The 19,895-nt window shown below is 59.6% G+C and overlaps 1 protein-coding gene across 1 annotated transcript in view; it reads right to left on the reverse strand.

Moving 5' to 3' along the window:
* Positions 1–19,895, reverse strand: part of RAP1GAP (RAP1 GTPase activating protein) — a gene marked incomplete at both ends in the record, with an annotated part of 45,124 nt that overhangs the window by 22,667 nt on the left and 2,562 nt on the right. Inside the window, one exon of the mRNA XM_080692234.1 lies at positions 3,255–3,348. Within this exon, the coding sequence (XP_080548360.1) occupies positions 3,255–3,348 (94 nt within the window). The remainder of the gene's footprint in view (positions 1–3,254; positions 3,349–19,895) is intronic.

Raw genomic sequence — 19,895 nt, forward strand, 5'->3', positions numbered from 1 at the left:
GCCGGGCGGCACTCCAGCTGGCCCCGCAGGCTCCGGCCCGCGCGCCCCGGCCCGGGCCCCGCAGCGCCGAGCTCCGCACTCCCGGCTCCCGGCTGGGCTGCGGGGCGGCCGGGCCCGAGGGGCGGGGCGCCAGGTACGGGCGCGCGGGGGGCGGGGAATCGGAGGCCCCGCCCCCAGGCGGCCCGGCCCGGCCCGGGACACTGCGCCTGCGCGCTCGGCCTGCGCGCTTAGCTCGCTGTGCGCTGGGCTAGTCCCGGTACCCCATCCCTTCTGTCTGCCCAGACTCTGAGTACCCTGCTCTGGGCCCCATGATGAGGCTTCTGGGACTGGCTGCGTCGCCGGGCAGCGTGTTACCTTGGAGACAAGAGATTTTCATCAGCACTTACTTAATGCTGGGCCTTCGCACGGCCCATCTCTCCAAATCCAAGGAGGTACAATGTCAGACCCATTATGCAGATGAGAGAACTATTCCACTAGGGCACACCGCTAGGGGAACCGGGACTCCAGCGCAAGGCCTGGAGCTGAGGCCTCTTCCCTCTCTCCTCACCTGTCCCCACCCTGGTGCCCGATAGTGCCCGGCTGACCTGCCCTCCCCAGGCCCTAGCTGTCCTGACCTTGGAAGGCTGCCACAGCACACGGGGAGGGTATGGAGGAAAGGGCTCACGCCAGCTTGGGCACAGGTGGGTTCTAGCTCCGGCCTTGGTACAACTTGCTGGGTATGAGAGGGTCCTACCACCTTACTGGACCTCAGTTTCTCCATTTCTTCTGCAGGCCCCTCCAGCAGCCGCAGTGCCTTGTCCTGCCTGTTGGGTGGGGGCAGGGCCCCGGCCTGGCTACCCCCTCCTCCAGATGTTCAGCAAGCCGCACATGTGTCCTGAGCTGTGGCTAAGTCCACACCAGCTGCTTTGGAGGCTGCAGGGCAGGCCTGTCTCCAGCTTCCAGGAGAGCTGCCTGCCAGCAGCTGCCCTCCACCTGCCACCCCAGGCCATGGGCCCCTGGAAGGAAGGGGCTGTGCTTTCCCCAGACCAGGGCAGGTCTGGGCCTGGAGAGCCAGCAGGAGCTCTGGAGACGCGTGTTCCAGGCACGGAGCAGCTTTGGTTTTAATAATTAACAGCAGCAAATATTGATTTACACAGCCACTTCCAGGCCTGCGTGCTTCCGGGCACACATCGAAATGCAGCCAGAGGAATAGCCATTCCCACACTGGCCCTGGGGAAGGCCAGACCTGCCGGTATCAACAAGAGGTGTCTGAGCGCCTGATGGAGGGGAGAGTGTGCACACGCGGCAGGGCAGCTGTGTGTGTACGTGTGTGTGCGTGTGCGCGTGTGCGTCCAAGGCTGGACGTGGCTGTGTGTACATGGATGTATTATATTTCTGAATGCATAGTAATGCCTGTGCGTGTGCACATCTGCAAGTCCCTGAAAACATTTACAATGGGATTCTGGCTGTGTGCTTTGTGTCTGTGACTGCGCCCCTGTCACAGGTGAGGGTAGCCTGTCCATTATTTTGCAGATTTCTGAATTCTCAAGTAGAGAAACCCCTGTAGAGGGTGGGAGGGTCCTGGGTAGTTCCTTGTGTTCAAATGTGGCTTCCCCAAAAGAAGGTGAGGTCCCTTCTCAGCCTTCTGCCCAGCCTGGGAAGGGAAGGTGGTAACAGCTCAGGCCCAGGTGCCACTGGCGGGGGAGGGGGAGCTAGAGGAGGAGCTGTCAGCTCTGTCTACAGGTGAGCAAACAGGCCAGGCATCTGCCCACTGGGCCAGGGAGGTCACTTGTCCTTCACCCTGGTCCCACCCATACTATAAATGTGTACAGAGTTAGGGACACTGGGGAGGGTGCTGGAGACCCCAGGAAAATCACTCAGCCCTTCTGAGACTCCCCCATCATAGAAGATGATCCACAGATGGGGGTCTTGATTCTGGGGAAAGGGTGGGCTGCGGGATTGGGCTCTGCTGTCTGGGCTGTGCTGGCAGAAACAGAGGCTGCTAGCCAGATTGGGTGGAGGCCAGGAAGCTGGGGCAGGGGGTGGCTCAGTACTAATCTGAAAAAGCCAAGCCCAGGCGGGCAGCACCCAGGCACCAGGCTGCTCCAACCCTTCCTCCCAAGTGGGGAGACAAGGACCAGGGATGGGGGGCTGTGGTCCAAGGACACAGCCCTTGATGCAAACCCAGCCTCCTCCCAGGATGCGTAGGAGGCAGACTGGAGCCTCATTTGTGAACCCCGCTGCTCCAGGGAGCATCTGCCATCAAGTCTTCCTGCCATGGCCAGGACGCCCATGGGCCAGGCAGAGGGAGCCAGAGGTGGTCTCGGGACTCCCACCTGGGACCCCCACACGCCATTCCTCGGCCATCTGCCTCCCAGCCTAGAAAAGTCCCTGGCCCTTGCCCTGGGCCAGAGCTCTCAGGGAGGAGCCCGGCAAACCCTGCTTCTGCTATTCATGGCTGTGTGACCTTGAGAAGATCCCTTGGCCTCTCTGGGCGCTCAGTTCTGCATCTGGAGGAGGCCTGTTGCCCCAGGGTGGATGAAAGACCAAGAAGCTCGGAGTGAAGAGCTGCCGAGGGAGGCCGCGCTGCCCCTGCACTCCGGGGGCAAGAGACCCGGCCCTGGCCCCACAAATTCCGCTGTGGCCAAGTAACTTAGCCTCTCGGAGCCTCGATGTTCTCATCTGCAAAATGGGACTAATAGTAGAAGCTGTTGCATCCTACCGGTGGTTGAAGGATGACCTGAGACACTCCGTGAAAGCCGGCAAACCCCAAGAAACCCTAGCAGCTATTACCGGCATTTGATATTCTGCATAAACTGCTGGGTTACTTATCGCTTTACCGGACTCGGGCTCCCTGAGGCAGGGCCGGTGAATTTCTGCCCCTGGGGGCCCAGCCAGGCTGAGGTCTGGTGCTGAGCAGGTGCTGGGAAGACTTTGGATTTTGCTAATGGTCGCCTAGGCTGCTGGTCGGCACTCTGCTGCTTGAGCCAACAGAGGCCCGCGCAGCTCGGGCTCCATCTCACCTGGCTCCCAGGTGAGGTCCCTGGTGGCGATGTTAACACGGAAGGGTCAGCCAGAGCTGGCTGGCCAGCTCACCCCCAGCTGTTTGGCTTAGAATAGGCCCAAACCTCTCCCCAAGCCCTTCTCCAGACCCTGTGGTCCCACCTCTAAGAATGTCCAGCTGCCCGGGGGTATGGAGTGGTGTCCCTTTGCGTTGAACCCCCCAGAAGCATTACCCCAGTCCTGGCAGGGGTGGAGGCTTGGGGGGCTCTTACCTTAGGGTTCAGTGAAGTAGTGTGGGAGTGAACCAAGTCCGCTCGTGACAGATCTAGTTTCTGAGGGAAGTGCTGGTTCTGCCCATCACTCCTCCTGGAGGAGAGAAAGAGCCTGCAGTCACAGAGAGCCCCAAGCTGGGAGACCTGGAAACTCTGGGAGGAGAGTCATTCTCAGCAGGGCGTGGTGGCGCAGGCTTGTAATCCCAGCATTCGCGAGGCTGAGACCAGAGGATCGCGGTTCGCGGACAGCCTCAGCTACTTAGTGAGGCCCTCTGCAACTCACTGAGACCGTGTTTCAAAATAAAGAATAAAAAAATAAGTCAGGGGGTGTAGCTCAGAGGTAGAATGCCCCTGTGGTCCATTCCCAGACCCGTTAAAAAAAAAAGTTATTCTCAGAAGTGAGGGCAGCGAGGGGAATAGACATCATGGTGGAAGTGTCCTGGGCCACCTAGGAGGACAGAGGGAAGGGGCTTCCTGAGCAGGGCTGCCAAGCAGGCTCCTTTGCAGAGAAATGAGGTGTGGAAAGGGTCTCTCCACAAATTCTCCCTTAGGCCTCCAGCCCATTCTGCAGATGGGGAGACCGAGGCAGGGGTGGTGAGGTTGCTGCAGACAAACGGGCCCAGCCTTTACGGGGCATTCCTGAGCGGTCGGAGAGGCAGCAGCCTTGTGGCTTCGAGGCCGGAGGGCCCCTGCTGTTACTAATGGCCACAACCGCCGTTGTTGGGTCCCCATGCCAGGCCCCGTGCCGAGCTCTCCTTGTTCTAAGGACATTCTGCTATCTCCACTTTAATAACACAGATCCAGATGTGCACAGAGCTGGCATCTGCATGAGAGCGGTCTGATTCTGCCCACACCCACCTCCCCGAGGAAAGAAAGCAGGACTTGGGAGGTGAAGTCAGCACCTGTCACCCTCGAAAACAGCCGAGTCCACCTCTGGGGTCAGGAGAGGAAGTGCCCAGGGGTTGCCGGGACCCAGGGAGCCGAGCCGGCCTGGCTTCTGCCACTGCCTCGGGCCACCCTGACGTGGCTGCACCCCCCGCCCAGGTCCCAGGGATGAGGCTGGTCCCAGGGGGTGAGTCACCCTCCAGCTGATCCTCTGCAGCCTGCGGCGGGCCTGAGTCAGGCAGAGCTGGAACTGCCCCGCCCCGGGAGGGGGCCAGCTGCAGAGGAGCCGGAGCCTGAGCCCCTGTTGACTCCTAGGGGCCAGGGGGAGGGCCAAGAAGGCCCAGCCTTGTGGGGCACCAGGGCTCCCCTTCCCAGGGCTGCTGCCATCCGGAAGGAGAGGCCTGCGGAGCTGGCGTGGCAGCCCACACCTGTAATCCCAGTACTTTGAAGGCTGAGTCAGGAGTCGCAGGTTTGAGGACAGCCATAGGAACTTATCGAGACCCTCAGTAACTTAGCAGGGCCCTATTTCAAAACAAAACAGAACAAAATGGCTAGGGGTGTAGCTTGGAGACAGAATGTCCCTGGGTTTGATCCTTAGCATCATGAGGAAGAGGAGGGAGAGGAGGAGGAGGGGGAGGAGGGGGAAGAGGAGGGGGAGGAGGAGGGGGAAGAGGAAGAGGAGGAGGGGGAAGAGGAGGGGGAGGAGGAAGAGAAGGAGGGGGAAGAGGAAGAGGAGGAGGAGGAAGGGGGAGGAGGGGGAGGAAGAGGAGGAGGGGGAGGAGGAGGGGGAAGAGAAAGGAGGAGGGGGGAAGAGGAGGAGGGGGAGGAGGAGGGGAGGAGGAAGAGAAGAAGGGGGAAGAGGAAGAGGAGGGGGAGGAGGAGGGGGAAGAGAAAGGAGGAGGGGGGAAGAGGAGGAGGAGGAATGTCCAGGCAAATTCCCTTGAGGCTCCTGTGGGGACCTGCTGAGACCTACCATGTATCTGAAGCTGTGTCAAGCATATAATGCCCTCACTACAGCACTGGAAGGTTTGTATTTTTTAGTCCCCATTTGTGTGTGGGTGGGGGCAGGGTACTGGGGATTGAATCCAGGATGTTCTACCTCTGAGCTACACCCCCAGCCCTTTTTATTTTTACTTTGAAACAAGGTCTCGCTAAGTCGCTAAGAGCCTCTCTGAATAGCGAGACGGCCTGGAGCCCGCCGTCCTCCAGCCTCAGCCTCCTAAGTAATGGGACTGCACCACGCCCAGCTCCTTATGGCCATTTTTATAGATGCAGAAATGGAGGCTCGGGGTGGTGGAGCCAGGTCCCTTAGCAAATAGGTGCCAGAGCTGGAGTTTAAAGAACATGTCCTCCGGCAAATGCGGACGGTGTCCACGGTGTGAAGGGCAGAGGCCGCCCGGGCCCCGGAAGTCCTGCAGCTGAAACCGAGGAAAAGCTGGGTGCCCCTGGGTGGGGATCGCTGTCCTGGGGTGGGGTCTACTGCCCACGATCAGACCAGTTAAGTGGCGTCCTCCCTGCCCTTCTCATGGCCCCAGGCTCAGACACTGGCCACTGCAGGTCAGCCTGGCAGAGCTCCTCACAGGCTCCCCTTCCAGAACCTTCCGGGCCTGCTTCTCACAGCCACTGTCCACTTAAATTGTGCTGCCCGCATTGGCACAGGACCAAGGACACCTCTCAGGACTCCAGGGTCCAGCGTCCACCTGGGGCCCTGTCCCCAGTCTCTGTTCCTGTTGGCCAGAGTCCTAACGCTCCTGGGTGTCACCCAGCACCCCTGCCAGGCAGCTCTCCCTAAAAAGCCAGCGCAGAGCCCTAAAGGTCAGGAAGGAAAGGGCAGCAGAGGGGCAGGGAGGAAGTCCAGCCCCAGCCCGGGAGGACAGTAATGACCACGCTGCCCCCCCCCCCTGTGCCTGCTCCAGCTAACTGAACCCTCGCGGCTCTCCAAGAAAGGACAGGCCAGAACCACTGGCTCCACACAGGAGGCTCCTGAGGCTCAGAGGCACCGACCCTCCCGAGGTCACACGGTAACAGAGCACAGCAGGCCTCGGCCCAGGTCTGCTCACTCCCGGGCTCAGAGTCGACCTTTCTAGCGCAGGGGCCAGCAACAACTGCAAAGGCAGCCAGGGCTCCCGAGGCACCGGCGGCTTCCGGTGAACTCGCTGAATCCTCATTCTTGCAGAGGAAGAAACTAAACAGAGAGGATAAGTCACTTGCCTGAGGTCACACACAGTAAGTGAAAGTCCAAGGACTGAAGTCCCTGACAGGAGGAGATGCTGTGCCCCTGACACTACCTGCCTCTTGGTACACAGCAGTTGCTCAATAAAAACTTTTGGGCAGGCTTGGTGGCACACAATCCTAGGACTTGGGAGGCTGAGATAGGAGGATTGCAGGTACAAGGCCAGCCTCAAAATAAAAAATAAAATAGGGCTGGGGACATAGCTCAGAGGTAGAAGGTCCTGGGGTTCAGTCCCCTATACCAATAATAAATAAATTTTTTAAAATTTGAAGCAATGAACGAACCCAGCCCCGTTCTCTCAGCCTCCCTGGCTCGCTCACCTCCATCTGGGTCCCCTTCTGCCTCTACAGACCTCCCCCAGTCCCATGAGCCTCCTGCACCCCCACCCTGTCTTCCCCTGGCCTCTACCGTTCCATTCACATGGGAGTTCCCCAAGTCTCTTTCCTCTCCACACTTCTCCAAAACCCCTCCTGACCCATGGCCCGGCTCAGCTTAAAATGTCTGTATCTGTCCTGCCCCTGCGGCAGCTGAGAGGAGCATGGCGTCTTGACACCAGGGCGGCCCCTTCCCCACCCCTCCCCGTCCTGTCCGCAGCACCCCACACCTCATCCAGGCCCATCCCCTCCATCACCACGGTGGGGTTGGGGGTTTGACTTTATCCACCTTATCTGGATGGGGAAACCGAGGCCTGGAGAGGTGATGTAACAAGCCCAAGGCCACATGTGGGGGGGGGGTGGCTCCTTCAGCGGTCATCATCCCAGCCGCCCTTGACACAGGCCTCGGTCCTGTGACCGCCCTGTCACGGCCCCGGATTCTCGCAACCACGGCCAAGTGTCTTCCCCAGCCCTGCCCCGTCTGGCCTGGACACCTGCCGGCTGCCTTCTCTGACACAAGAAAAGGCCGCAGCCAGAGAAGAGAGACTGGCCCCGGGTCACACGGGAAGGAAGCTGAGCAACCTGGCGCCCAGGCCAGGCCCGTCTTGGGGTCACCTTCAGCCCCTGCAGCCAGCCGCAGGGCCACCGCCAGCCGTCCCCTGCTCCCCTCCCCCTGGAGCACCATCCTCCCCGGGGGAGGGGCAGGCAGCTGTGGGGGAGGGCTTCCTGGGGGAGGGGCGCGGAAGCCGCTGCTGACAGCTCCGGGGTTTCTTGGCAACTGTCACTGCCCCTCCTCCGTTGCTCTCTTATCTCTGCATCAAGGTAACAATAATAATGGCACCTTCGTGAGTAGTGAGTACCGTTCTTTGTACTTTTCAAAAGCCCTCTTTATCTGCGGCTCCTGGGACTCTCAGCGGAACTGGAGGTGGAGATCAGGTGGTGGCCAGGATCCCCAACTTCCAGAAGGGCAAACTGAGGCTGGGAGCAGTGGAGCCCAGGCCAGGCGGCCCAGCGACTCTGGGAGAAACCGGGAGAACCTGGGACTTCGGTCGGTGGTCTGGGGCTCTGATCCCACCCAGGGCTGGGAGGACCTCAGAAGGCTCCACGCTCTCAAAACAGCGGGCCCCCACCCCGGGTGGTAGGAGAAGCTAGGGGCCAAGGCAGGTGAGCAGATGCCCTGGGGTGCGCCCACCAGCCATCACCTGCTCAGGTGGGCCTGGCTGACTCTCCCACCCTGTCCCCTCTAGGCCGCTGCTCCTCTGCCCTGGCCTGCTCTCCTCTTCTGCCTAACAGTCATGCTTTTCAAGTTCAACACGCACAGGTGGCCTCTGGTGGCAGAGCAGGTGGCCTGTGGCCTTCAAGGCAGGAAGGCCTGGGCTGGGGGCAAGGGTCTGCATGCATCCCACCCCCTGGAACCCTGCTCAGCACCCCAGGGAAACAGTGATAGGAGGGCAGGGCAGGGGCCCCAAGACCTGCTGGGCAGAGTTGTGGGGGGGCCAGCCCGGCACTGGTCAGCAGAGGTCCAAAGCGGGAGGCCCAGGGCCAGGTCCCTTGGGTCTCCCTGGTCTCCAAATGGTCCTACCCTGCTGGAGGCTCATGTTGGGGGGAGGGGAAGGGCCACAGACCCCAGTATGAGAAGGGGGGGACCCCCTGCCCTCACCTCCCTGGCCAGGGGCTGGGGGTGATGCTGGAGCCAGGTCTCCCAGCATCAGGACCTGAGGAGCCTTGGACCTAATGGGGACTCTAATCTGAAATGAGAGCCAAGTGCGGCCCCGGAACTGCCCCCTCCTGCCCCCACAGAGGCCCATTGTTTTCTGAACTCAACCATCCGGCCAGGGAAGGTGGCTAGGGCAGCCAGGTAAACAAGTTCCCAAAGCCAGTCTCCCCTCCTCCCGGGGCCCACCAACTGGGCGGCCAGGCGCAGCAGGGGCTGCTTCCCGGGCAGCTGTGACCTCTGCCAGGCCTGGAGAAGGGGCCTGAGAATGGGCCGAGGGACAGGAGCCTGTTTGTTGATATCTCTTAATCCTCAAGTCAACAATCCCGAGGGGAGGGCTGCGGCTGGCCTCGCCCACTTCAGAGGTGAAGGAGCAGAGGCGCATGGAGCTTCAAGATGCAGCCAGCGTCCCCTGCGGGCAGGGGGAGAGGGGCCTTGGGCTCAGGCTGGGCAGAGAGGGTGGCACACTGGCTGAGGGCCCCGGCACCCGGATCCCGGAGCTGGGCCAGGCTGCAGCATCCTGAGTAAACAAGAGGCTGGCAGCCCGGGAGGCGGTCACGGGACAGCCTGGCGCAGCACCTGGGGCCACGCCTGCCCTCCACCTGCGGCCTCCCAGCCTCCCTCCTGCCGGGAGCCAAGCCTGACCTCTGGCCTGCCAGGACAGACTCCTCCCCTCCTGGGGCGGGTAGGAGGGACCCTGAGACCTCCCCCACCCCGCCACTGTGTGCTGAGTAACAGCACACAAAGTACCAGCGCTTTACGAATACAAACTGCCTTGGCAGGGAAGCCTCTCACCACCTGCCGGGGAGTGGAAGGTGGGCAGTGTTTTCTCCATTCTACCAGGAAGGAAACTGGAGCCCGACAGAGAGGGTCCCCCCAAAGCTCAAACCTGTTCTACTGACGTGGGACACACGGGCAACACCAACTCCCGCCCGGAGCAGGGTGGCCAGGGCACCCTGCCAGCACCCAGCAGCCCACGTGTGGCACTAGGGCTGCCCGCACATTCTGTGTGTATGGCAGCTCTGGGCACTGCCCCCCACCCCGTGCCCTTCATTCCTCTGCCCAGTCATTCCTTCAAAACACCACTCCTGACACGGCACTGGCCAGACGTGGGTGCGCATGTTGGCATCAGAGTGGGTGCGCCAGACCTGTTCCCCAGGGAACAGTCCCAGCGGTGCCCGCACCAACCTTCTCCAGCTCTTCCCGGGGCTTCTCTGGCCTCCCTGCCTAGGCATGAGCCTGTCTGCAGTGAGACCCTCCGCACCGCACCAGCCCTGGAGGGAGCCTGCACTTCAAGGCTCAGGCCAGACTGGTGAGCAGAGGCCCAGCTCTCACAACTGCCAGGGTGGGCCACCAGGCCAGGGCAAAATGCCACGGGGAGGGACAAGGTCACCATCTTCTGGCCAAAGCCAACAGGGAGAAGCCCTGGCTCTGGATTCACCAGGATGTGCTCAGGAAGTCATACGCCACAAGCCGGGTGTGGTGGTGCACACCTGTAATCCCAGTATTTAGGAGGCTAAGACAGGAGGATCACAGGTTCAAGGCCAGCTTCAGCTACTTAGTGGGACCGTTTTTTTGTTTGTTTTTTATTTTTTATTTTTTACTGGGGATTGAACCCAGAGCTGTTCTACCTCTGAGCTACACACTCACCCCTGAAATTTTTGTTTGGGAAACAGGATCTTATTAGGTTGCTAAGAGCCTCACTCTTTGCCGAGGCTGGCTTTGAACCTGTGATCCTCCTGTCTCAGCCTTCCAACTAGTGGGATTACAGGCATGTGTCACCATACCCGACTTAAAGATCTTGGTTTTTTGTTTGTTTGTTTGTTTGTTTGTTTGTTTGTTTGTTTTGGTGGTACTGGGATTCCTGGAAACCCTTCTACCTCCAGGCTACACTCCCAGACCTATTTTATATTTTTATTTGGAAACAGGGTCTCTTAAACCAGCGCGGCTGGCTTCGAACCTGCGTGATCCTCCTGTCTCTGCCTCCCAAGCGCGGGGATTACAAGTGTGTACCACCATGCTCAGCAAGATCCTGTTTTATTTATTTTTTATTTTTTTTATTTTTTTGGTGGTACTGGGGGTGGAACCCAGAGGCTTTCTACCTCTGGGCTATACTCCCAGACCCATTTTCTATTTTATTTGGAAACAGGGTCTCACTAAGTTGCCGAGAGCCTCACTAAGCAGCTGAGGCTGGCTTCGAACCTGCGCGATCCTCCTGTCTCAGCCTCCTGAGCGCGGGGATTACAAGCGTGCGCCACCACGCCCGGCTCGAGATCCTGTTTTAAAATAAAAAAATAAAATAGGAGCTGGGCATGGTGGTGCACGCTTGTAATCCTAATATTTGGGAGGCTGAGACAGGAGGACCATGGCGCGGGCACATTTATGTAGCTTATCTCAGAAGCAGAACCACTACCAACCTTTGCCTTTGATGGCACAAGGTTTTCTTTATTATTATTATTATTATTATTTTTTTTTTGGTGGTACTGGGGCGGAACCCAGAGGCTTTCTACCTCCGGGCCATACTCCCAGACCTATTTTATACTTTATTTGGAAACAGGGTCTCACTAAGTTGCTGAGGCTGGCTTCGAACCCGTGTGATCCTCCTCTCTCAGCCTCCCAAGCATGGGGATTACAAACGTGCGCCACCACGCCCGGCTTTTGGCACAAGGTTTTCTACATTGTGTTTTTATAATGAGAACATATTTCCTTAACCAAAAGAAAAGAAAAGAAAAGAAAAGAAAAGAAAAGAAAAGAAAAGATCCCCGCGCTTGGGAGGCGGAGACAGGAGGATTGCGCAGGTTCAAAGCCAGCCTCGCTGGCTTAAGAGACCCTGTTTCCAAATGAAATATAAAATAGGTCTGGGAGTGTAGCCTGGAGGTAGAAGGGTTCCATCCCCAGTACCACCAAAAAAGAAAGAGAGAAAGAAAGAAAGAAAGAATGAATGAATGAAAGAAAAAGAGAAAAAGAAAAAAGAAAAAAAGAAAAGAAAAAAATTCTAAAAGTCAGGCCCAGCGGCACATGCCTGTAGTCCCAGCTGCAGGAGGCCAAGGAGCCCAGGAGCTGACCCCTTTATCCTTTTTGGTCCTCTTGAGCAGGACGTATTATTCACCCCTGCCGAGGGGGCGAAGCAGACGCCAGGGGGGGTCAAACACCACGACTGAAGTCCCCGGGCCAAAAACCCAGGCTGTCACCCCAGCTCTGGATCACTGCAAAGCCCACACGTTCCCCAGCAGGCAGCAGGAGCCTGCTCTGAGGGTCAGGGGAGGGCGCAGGTGGCCGCCCTGTCCTGGGAGCCAGGTCAGCCATCTACTCATTTTTAAGTGCGAACGCAGGCTCTGTTCTCAGTCAGTCCCAGCTGCCCTGAGCTGGCAGATGCCCAGCCCCACCCCGGTGCTACCCCGAGGCCTTGGGGCCAGCAGGCAGGTGGGAGGAGCTGCCAGCCCCTTCCCTGGAGCCCTAAATAACTCGAATTTGATGGCTGCTTCTGGAAGAATCTGGGAAGGGGACGTGGCACTAGTCCTGGGGGCCAGTGACTGATCAGACATGATGTCGGGGTCCCGACTGCATGGACCCCTTCACCTCTGCCAGCCTCCGCTTCCTCAGCTGTAGAGTGGCCTTGGTGAGTAAAGTGGCTGGGGAGGTATCAACCAGACCTTGCACGTGAAGTGCTGCTGAGCCCGGGGCCTGGGAGAGGAGGCCCCCAGGCTGCACGTGCCCCCTGTGGAGCGAGCAAGGGGGGCTGCTCCTGATCCCCACCTGTCAGAGGCGGCGCCAGCACCGTTCCCTGCAGCCACTCCGTGGGTGAGAGCGTGACTGAGACCCGGAGAACGAACGAGCGGAAGAGCGAGTCGCGTGCCTGGGGCGTGCGTGGGCGCGCGTGCAAGCGTGTTCGGTGGGATCGTGCCGCCCACGTGCCTAATGGCTCCCACTGGTGCAGGCAGAGGCGGCACGCGGTGGCCCCGAGACCCACGTGTCTGCCCCTCGGCACCCCCACCGTGCCCTGCCGCCTCCCCCTTCCCGGCCTGTGCACGCCGTCCTCCGGTCCACCCCACTGCAGTCCCTGGAGCCCCTGCCTGGCGGGAGCGCCCCACCACACCAGATCCTGCGCCCACAGCAGCCGCTTAGGTTTGCACGCTCCAGGGCGTGGCTGAGCCCAGATCAGTCCCCGTGGCTGAGCCCAGATCAGTCCCCCCGCTGGAAATGGGGCTTCCCCAGGTTGAGAGGGGCCTGTTGGTAACCACTGGCACATGACATCTGCTACCTGAATGTGCGTGTGCACACACGTGTGTAAGAGGTCACCCCAAAGGACCTCTGGCCTGGGGATAGGTGGACCCAGAAAGGCCCGGCACTCTGCGTCAATGCGCAGGCGCAGCAGCGGGAGGAGGCGCGGCCTAAGGTCCCCAGTCCCTGCACCTCCCCAGGGTCTCCGTGCCCCACCCAGCACTCTGGTGGGCTCCAGACTGGCCGAGCTCGGGCTCCGCCCCCGGTGTCCGCCTGGCCCTCAGCTTGAGCGACATCGAGTGTCCAGCCCAACTTCTCAGCTGCCTCCCAGCTGCCAGGAGATGGACTGCCGCTCCCCTAGGGCTGCGGAAGGGACCCTGTTCCTGCCTCTGGCCCTCCGCTGCTCTGTCCCCTGCCTGAACCCCTGCCCACCAGAGCAGCCCCTGACACCCCACCAGGAGGCCTCATGGCCTGGCAGTCACCACCCGCTGCCCACTGACCCCGCTGGATTTGTCTGTGAGTTCAAGTCTGTGTCCAACAGGAAGGTAGTCTGAGGGGCACCAGGGACCATAGCCGCCTGGTTCCTTGCTCTCTGCTGGGCGCAGATCTCCTTTAACCCCTGCTGTCTGCCAGGCAGCTCACGCACTGCCTTCGTTTTACACGTGAGGACACCGAGGCCGCATTACCCAGCCTGCCCGAGTCCACAGCCAGCAGGTGGCCCAGGCAGCGGGTCCGCAGCCAGGTCCAGGCTGCAGAGCTCACACCGCCCGCGCCAGCAGCGGCTCCCAAAGCTCAGGGACCGGAGTGGGTCACGGGCAGGCCCCGGAGCAGGGCAGGCCTTGCCCACGCGGCCGGGGGATCAGAGCCCTCTGCAGCACCCGGTGGGAGGTGTGGACACGGTGCCACGGTGCCTGGCACAACGGGCCACATCCAGCTTCTCTCCTTCCATGTTGCTGCCCTGCCACCTCCTCTTTTAGGACATTTCCTGATACTGACCCTCCCTCCCGACCAGGCCCTTCCATGGTGGGTCACCTCCTCCAGGAAGCCGCCCCTGATCCCAGGGTATGGAGGCGCTCCTGGCGCCTCACGTCCCCCCAGCTGGCTGGTCACCACCATTAGAACAGCCGTTCTTTCTTTCCCTGTCCAGACCATGAGCCCCGTGGGAGGAATGGCTGCCTGTCTGCCCGGCCTGGCCCGTGCCTGCACAGGGCGTGGCCTCCCAGGGCGCCCACACTGAGGCCTGTGGAATCGATGGACCGAGTGAGTGAACAACGTCTCAGGGAGACCCCGCGCTCGGGAAAGCCTTTGCAGAATGTGGGATATTAGAAAATCCTCTCCCTAACCCAGACCTTCGCCCTCCAGGATCTTTGAATTAATTCGTCCTATCTCTCGAAATGCAAACACTGCCCAAGTGGGCAGGAAGCCCCAGGACCCACGCTGGACGCGGTCATTCTCAGCAGCACTGCTTCTGGTTATGGACAAGCTGGGGTTCAGAGAGCAAAGCCGAGCGGGCCAGGCCACACACAGCGGTAAAGGCCGACAGTGGACACTTGGACCCAGGTTTTCCACACTGCGGAGCCCAGATCTTCCCAAGCACCTCCCAGACAAAGGGGCCAGCCCGAGCATCACTGGGACCTCAGACTGCAAGAGCGCTCTCTTCACGGCGCCCACGATGGGCGTGGGGTGCACCAGCTCACGGGGCAAAAGAGTGGCGGTTCCAGGACCAAAACCCATCTGGACGGGGCTTTTCTTTTCTCTTTAGAAGCAACAAGGGAGCTTCCTGGCAGAGGGGGGTCTTTCTGTCTGGGGCTCCATTCAGGAGCCTGTGCCCACCCAAGGGGGTGACATTCCCCAGAGAAGACAGGGAGAGATGATGGAAGGGGCATGGCTTCAAGGCCAGCAAGAGCCGGGGCAGCGAGCCCAGCCTAGCCCAGGAGAGACTTGGGGAGACACGTGTCCGTTCTCACCTCGCTGAGGGGCGCTGCAGGATGGGGAGACCCCAGAGGCTGCGCTAGGCTCGGGCCGCAGGCTCTGAGCATGGAAGAGCCGTTGAGCTGCCCAGCAACAAAAGGGGCCACTTCAAGGGCAGAGAGCCTCCTGTCACGGGGAGTGGACAGGCATGCCAAGCAGCCATGGCAAGCTCAACCCAGGGATGACGGCATCGCGAGGTCCAGGAAGTCACCAAAAATCAAGGTGTGTTCCTCTCAGGAGGCCACTAGAGGCTTTCTTTAATACTCTAAGGGATTGGAGCCAAAGGGGGTTCCTTGCTAAGTAGAAGGCCATAAAAGGGTGCCTCAAAGGCCTCCTCCACCTTCAAAGATTCTAGTAGACCCCAATTCTCTAAGCTTGTACAAAGCCCAGAGCCTGAGACTCAGCAGTTCTCTGTCAGTCACTGGCACAGCCAAGCTCCTCTTCTCCCCACAAGACCCTGCTCAATTTGATCCCCTTCCTACTTTCTAGCCCCACCTTGACCTCACTTGCTGTCCTCCCCACAACCCCCAGGACATCCTGAGCTCGCTCCTGCCTTGGGGCCTTTGCACCTGCTGTCTGGCCTCCATCCCTCCCCTGCCAGCTCTTCAGTGGCTGGCTCCTCTCATTCTTCAAGTTTGGGTTTAAATACCATCTCTTCTAGCCGGGCATGATGACACACAATTGTAATCCCAATATGTGGGAGGCTCTGACAGAAGGATCGCAGGTTTGTGGCTAGTTTCAGCAACTTGGGGAGACCCTGTCTCAAACTAAAAACTAAAACAGGGTCGGGGGTGGAGCTCAGAGGCAGAAGGCCCCCGGATTCCATCCCCAGTACAATAAATAAATACACGCCACCTCTCCTGAAGGGCTTCAGAGTGGGCCGAGGAGTGAGGGGTCTCTGTGATTAAGATTGGGAACGTGCGCAGAGCCCCTTAGAGCGCAGCCCATCCCCACGTTTCCCGACTCTGCAGCACCTAGAGCCCCGCCAGCTGGTCTCCATCAGGTGCTCACTGCTGAGCTGAAAGGACACACGACCACAGCTCCGAGATGCTGTGTGGCTGGGAAGTTCTGCATCTCACACCTTCACCCACCTCTGTCCGACCTACCGGGTGCCCAGCTCCGCTGAAGCCCCAGCCCCCTGGAAGGGGCTGCCTGAGCGGGGGCCGGCGTCTGTGCCCTGTCCCCGGCGGGCCCGCTGGCTCCGGCTGGGCGGGCACTGCGGTGCTGCCCCGTGTTCCCCGGGCAGAGCCCTCACAGAGGTGGCAGCAGGTGTGGGCTCAGGAGGCAGCCCCACTGGATACATAATAGATGAGGGGCCCAGCGGGCCGTGCGCCTGGCATTTCAGAGCCACTAATGAGGCCGCACACAGCCCCCAGGGCCTCTGGCTCCACCTGAAGACGGGCCACCACCCGAGCCCACCCCTCGGCCAAGCGGTGTCCAGGAGAGCGGCACAGGGCGCGGGGTAACAGTCCGGCTTACCGCTCGCTGTGCGGGCCCCGGACCGCCGCTTCCCCTCTCGGAACCTCGGCTTCCCCATCGGCGCACCGAGGGGCGAGTCATCGTCGCCTCTGTAAGGCCTGGTCAGTCAGGAGGGATGCGCTCACTCCAGTGACACGGCGGGGACACGGGAGGAGCCGGCACAGAACAACTCTCCCCATCCTCGCCCAAGAGGAAAGGTCCCGGCCACCGGGTGGCTCCCAGCCGGGCAGCGGGGCGCAGCCCTGACTCCTGTTCTGGGGGGACTGGAGGGTCACCTCCCTCACCCCATAACCACAACTTCCCCTGTCCTACGGCTTCCCAGTCTCTAACCAAGGGCCCTTCTTCTGCAAGAGAGCTGGGTTCAAGTCTCAACTTTGCCAGCTCTGTGACTTTGAGCCAGAGCCTTAATCATTTTTAGTTTTTATATTTATTTATTTATTTATTTATTTATTTATTTATTTATTTTGCAGTACTGAAGATGGAACCCAGGGCATTCTACCTCTGAGCTACACCTCAGCTCTATTTTTTAGTCTTTATTTTGAAACAAGGTCTCACTGAGTCGAGAAGGTCCTCACTAAGTAGTAGCTGAGGCTGTCCTCGAACTGCGATCCTCCTGTCTCAGCCTCCTAAATGCTGGGATTACAAGTGTGTGCCACCACGCCCAGTTCAAGGGCATTCTATTTCTAAGATACATCCCCAGCCCCATTTTATTTTTTATTTGGAAACAGGGATTCAATAAGTTGCCGAAGGTCTCGCTAAGTTGCCGAGGCTGGTTTCAAACCCGTGATCCTCTTGTCTCTCCTCCCACGCACTGGGATTATAGGCTTGTGCCATAACTTCAGAAAGGGGCCATTGAAGCCAGCCCACAGCACTGATGAAACCAAATGGCTGGCGCCCTGTCAGCACTTCATTCTCTGGGATTCTGCCTCCTCCCCCAGGCTCCCAGGTTTGTTTTTTGTTTTGATTTTTTTATACTGGAGATTGAACCAAGGGGAATTCTACCTTTGAGTTATACCTCCAGCCTCAATTAAAAAACAAAAACAGGGCCTTGCTTGGTTGCTGAGGGTCTTGCTAAATTGCTGAGGCTGGCCTCAAACCTATAATCCTCCTGTCTCAGCCTCCCAAGTGCTGGGATCACAGGTGTGCACCACCATGCCTGACCCAGCCTTCCAATCTTAAGGTCAACTCTCCTGTCCTAAGAGGCATTCCCAGAATGCCCCTGCCTATACAAGTCCACCTGTCCACCCCAGACCTCTTTACCTCCCACCCGTTCTGAATCTGCCTGAGATGCCAAGCCCCCATTCCTGGACGTCTGGGTCCTTCGGTCTGCAGAAACGGAGACACTCACTGGCTCCCATCTTCCAGCGGGCCTCCGTCCTCTCACCTTCGCTCACCCTGTGCGGCTCCTCACCTGTGGGCAACCTGCCGATGGGGGGTGGTCAGCCATGATCACATCTAGATGCTACCAGAGATGGGGAAAAGAAAAGAAAAAAAAAATCCCACCTCCTCCAGGAAGCCCTCCCAGCCTTTTCCAGTCTCTGGACGCAAACATTCAGTTCATTTCCACATCATGAATCATTTACTGTTCCTGCGTGGCTCTGCGTGACATGCAACGGATAGAGATTTAAGAACACAGGCCGCTGTCACAGGACTCACGCTAGAGAGCGGGGTCAGATCAAGCACCAAAGTAGCTCCAGCAAGCCCGGCCTCTGGCCTCAGGGTGACGCAGACACCCGTGACTCCGAACTCGGCGAACACCAGCTGAGCGTCAGGCGGGGGGCAGGCGGGGTGACGACGGCCCGGGTCCCACAACTAGAACGCAGAGGAAACTGGACTGGCCCACATCTGTCTGACTGCAAAATGCGCATTCTCCGCATTACTCCAGCAGTGATGAGTGCGCCATAGCCAGCAGGGAGACGCTCAGGGGAGAAAGATGGGATGTGACATCAGGAAAGAAAACCCTCAGCCGGGCGTGGCGGCGCATGCCTAGAATCCCAGTACACAGGAAGTCGAGACAGGAAGATCGCAGGTTCAAGACCAGCTCTGGCAACTTAGCAAGATCTTGTTTCAAGAAAAAAATAAAATAAAAATAGGACTGGGAGTATAGCCTGGGGGTAGAATGCTAATCCCCAGTACAGAAAGAAAGAAAGAAAGAAAGAAAGAAAGAAAGAAGAAAGAAAGACCCAGCAGGTGGTGGGGAGAGTGGCTGGAGGGCGGGGCTTAAGTGGCAAAAGCAGAGGGTATCGCGATACTTTGGATCTGACATGTCCCCAAACGCTCATGAGCTGAAGGCTTGGTGCCCAGGGCAGCAGAGTGCAGCGCTGGGGCTTTGGGCCGCGCTGGACCCTGAGGGCTCCGACCTCGTCAGTGGACTGACCCCTGGATGGGTTCCTACATGAACGGACTTTGGGGCGCGGGGGGACAGTTGGAAGAAGCAGGTCACGGGGTGCGGGTCCTGGAAGGGTACTCTCTGCTTCCCAGGCACCAGGAGGTCCTGCCCACCACAGGCCTCTAGACATGGGCCGAGGGACTGCGGACTGAAACCAGGAGGTGGAATGAACCTTTGCTTCTCTAAGCCGCTTTCCCCAGGTATTTTGTCACAGCAACAGAAAGCTGCCTGACACACATGTCCAGAGGAGGGGACAATGATCAAAAGCACGGTGGTGTTGCTGACCAGGGCCATCTTCCCATTGACCAGGACATGGGAGGCGCAAGCCCCTTAATGGGGAAGGAGGAGGAGACAGGCCCTGAATGCCAGGACACCATCATTAGTAGCTGAAATGACCGCCACTTGCTGCGGTCACCGGATGCGGGCGCAGGCAATGGGTTTCCAGGGTGGGGAGGGAGGGCCACGGGCTAGCCCCCTGGACAGCAGCTTGGCAAAGAGGGCGTGGGGCAAGGCACTGTGGGTGCGGATTCCAGAACCTACTTCAGAGATGTCAGCTGAGGGCCAGAGAGGGGAAGGGGCTTGCCCAAGCTTAGTCAGTGACCGGTCCTGGGCCCCGTCTCTAACTCAGTGGACCTTCTGGGTCTCCCGCCCTCTTCAAGTTATCCCTTGAGTGCATCCCCTGCTCAGGAACCTCCCCGTGCCCCCGCTGCTGTGACCTGAAAACCCCGTGACGACTGGGTGGGGTCCTGGGCTCTGCACAGAGTCCGGAAGATCAAGGTTCGAGTCCCAGCCCCGCGGCTGTTTGACCTCGGACAGCGCCCCTGTGGGCCTCGCTGTCCCCTTTATTAGAGGCAATAGTTCCAAAGGCACCGGAGTGGTGAAGACGGTGTGAGGGCTGGGGTGGGCTGCTGGCGGCACTTTTTAGTGTGCGCAAAGCCCTGGGTCTGACCCCAGCACCGTAGGGAAAAACCAAAGTGACGTGAGATGATGCGGGTCACGCACCTCACAGGGCGCGGTAGGAGCTGGACGAGTGGCAGCGGTTGGCGACGTTCCTGAATCCTGAAGGGAAGGGCAGCGCCTTCCTCCCCTGGCTGAGCCTTCCTCCTCCGCCCCTGCTCTGGGCACAGCAGAGTCTCAGATCAGCTGGGCACGACCGCAGGAGATAAGCCCAGAAGGAGAGGCGCTGACCAGGCTGCGCAGCAAGCCTCAAAGGGAAGTAAAGGCAGCCCGGCTGCTGCCCTGTGCCTCCCGCCTGGCGCGGCTCCCGGGGGCTCTGGTGGGCACTGGTGCCAGGCAGGAGTCCACCAGCAGCTGGGGGCCCTGTGGGCCCCAGGAACCTTCAGCAGGGGCAGGAAGCTGGGCCAGGAGCCGGCGG

This window comes from Muscardinus avellanarius (genome assembly GCF_963383645.1).
Source record: "Muscardinus avellanarius genome assembly, chromosome: 3".
Lineage (NCBI taxonomy): Eukaryota > Metazoa > Chordata > Mammalia > Rodentia > Gliridae > Muscardinus > Muscardinus avellanarius.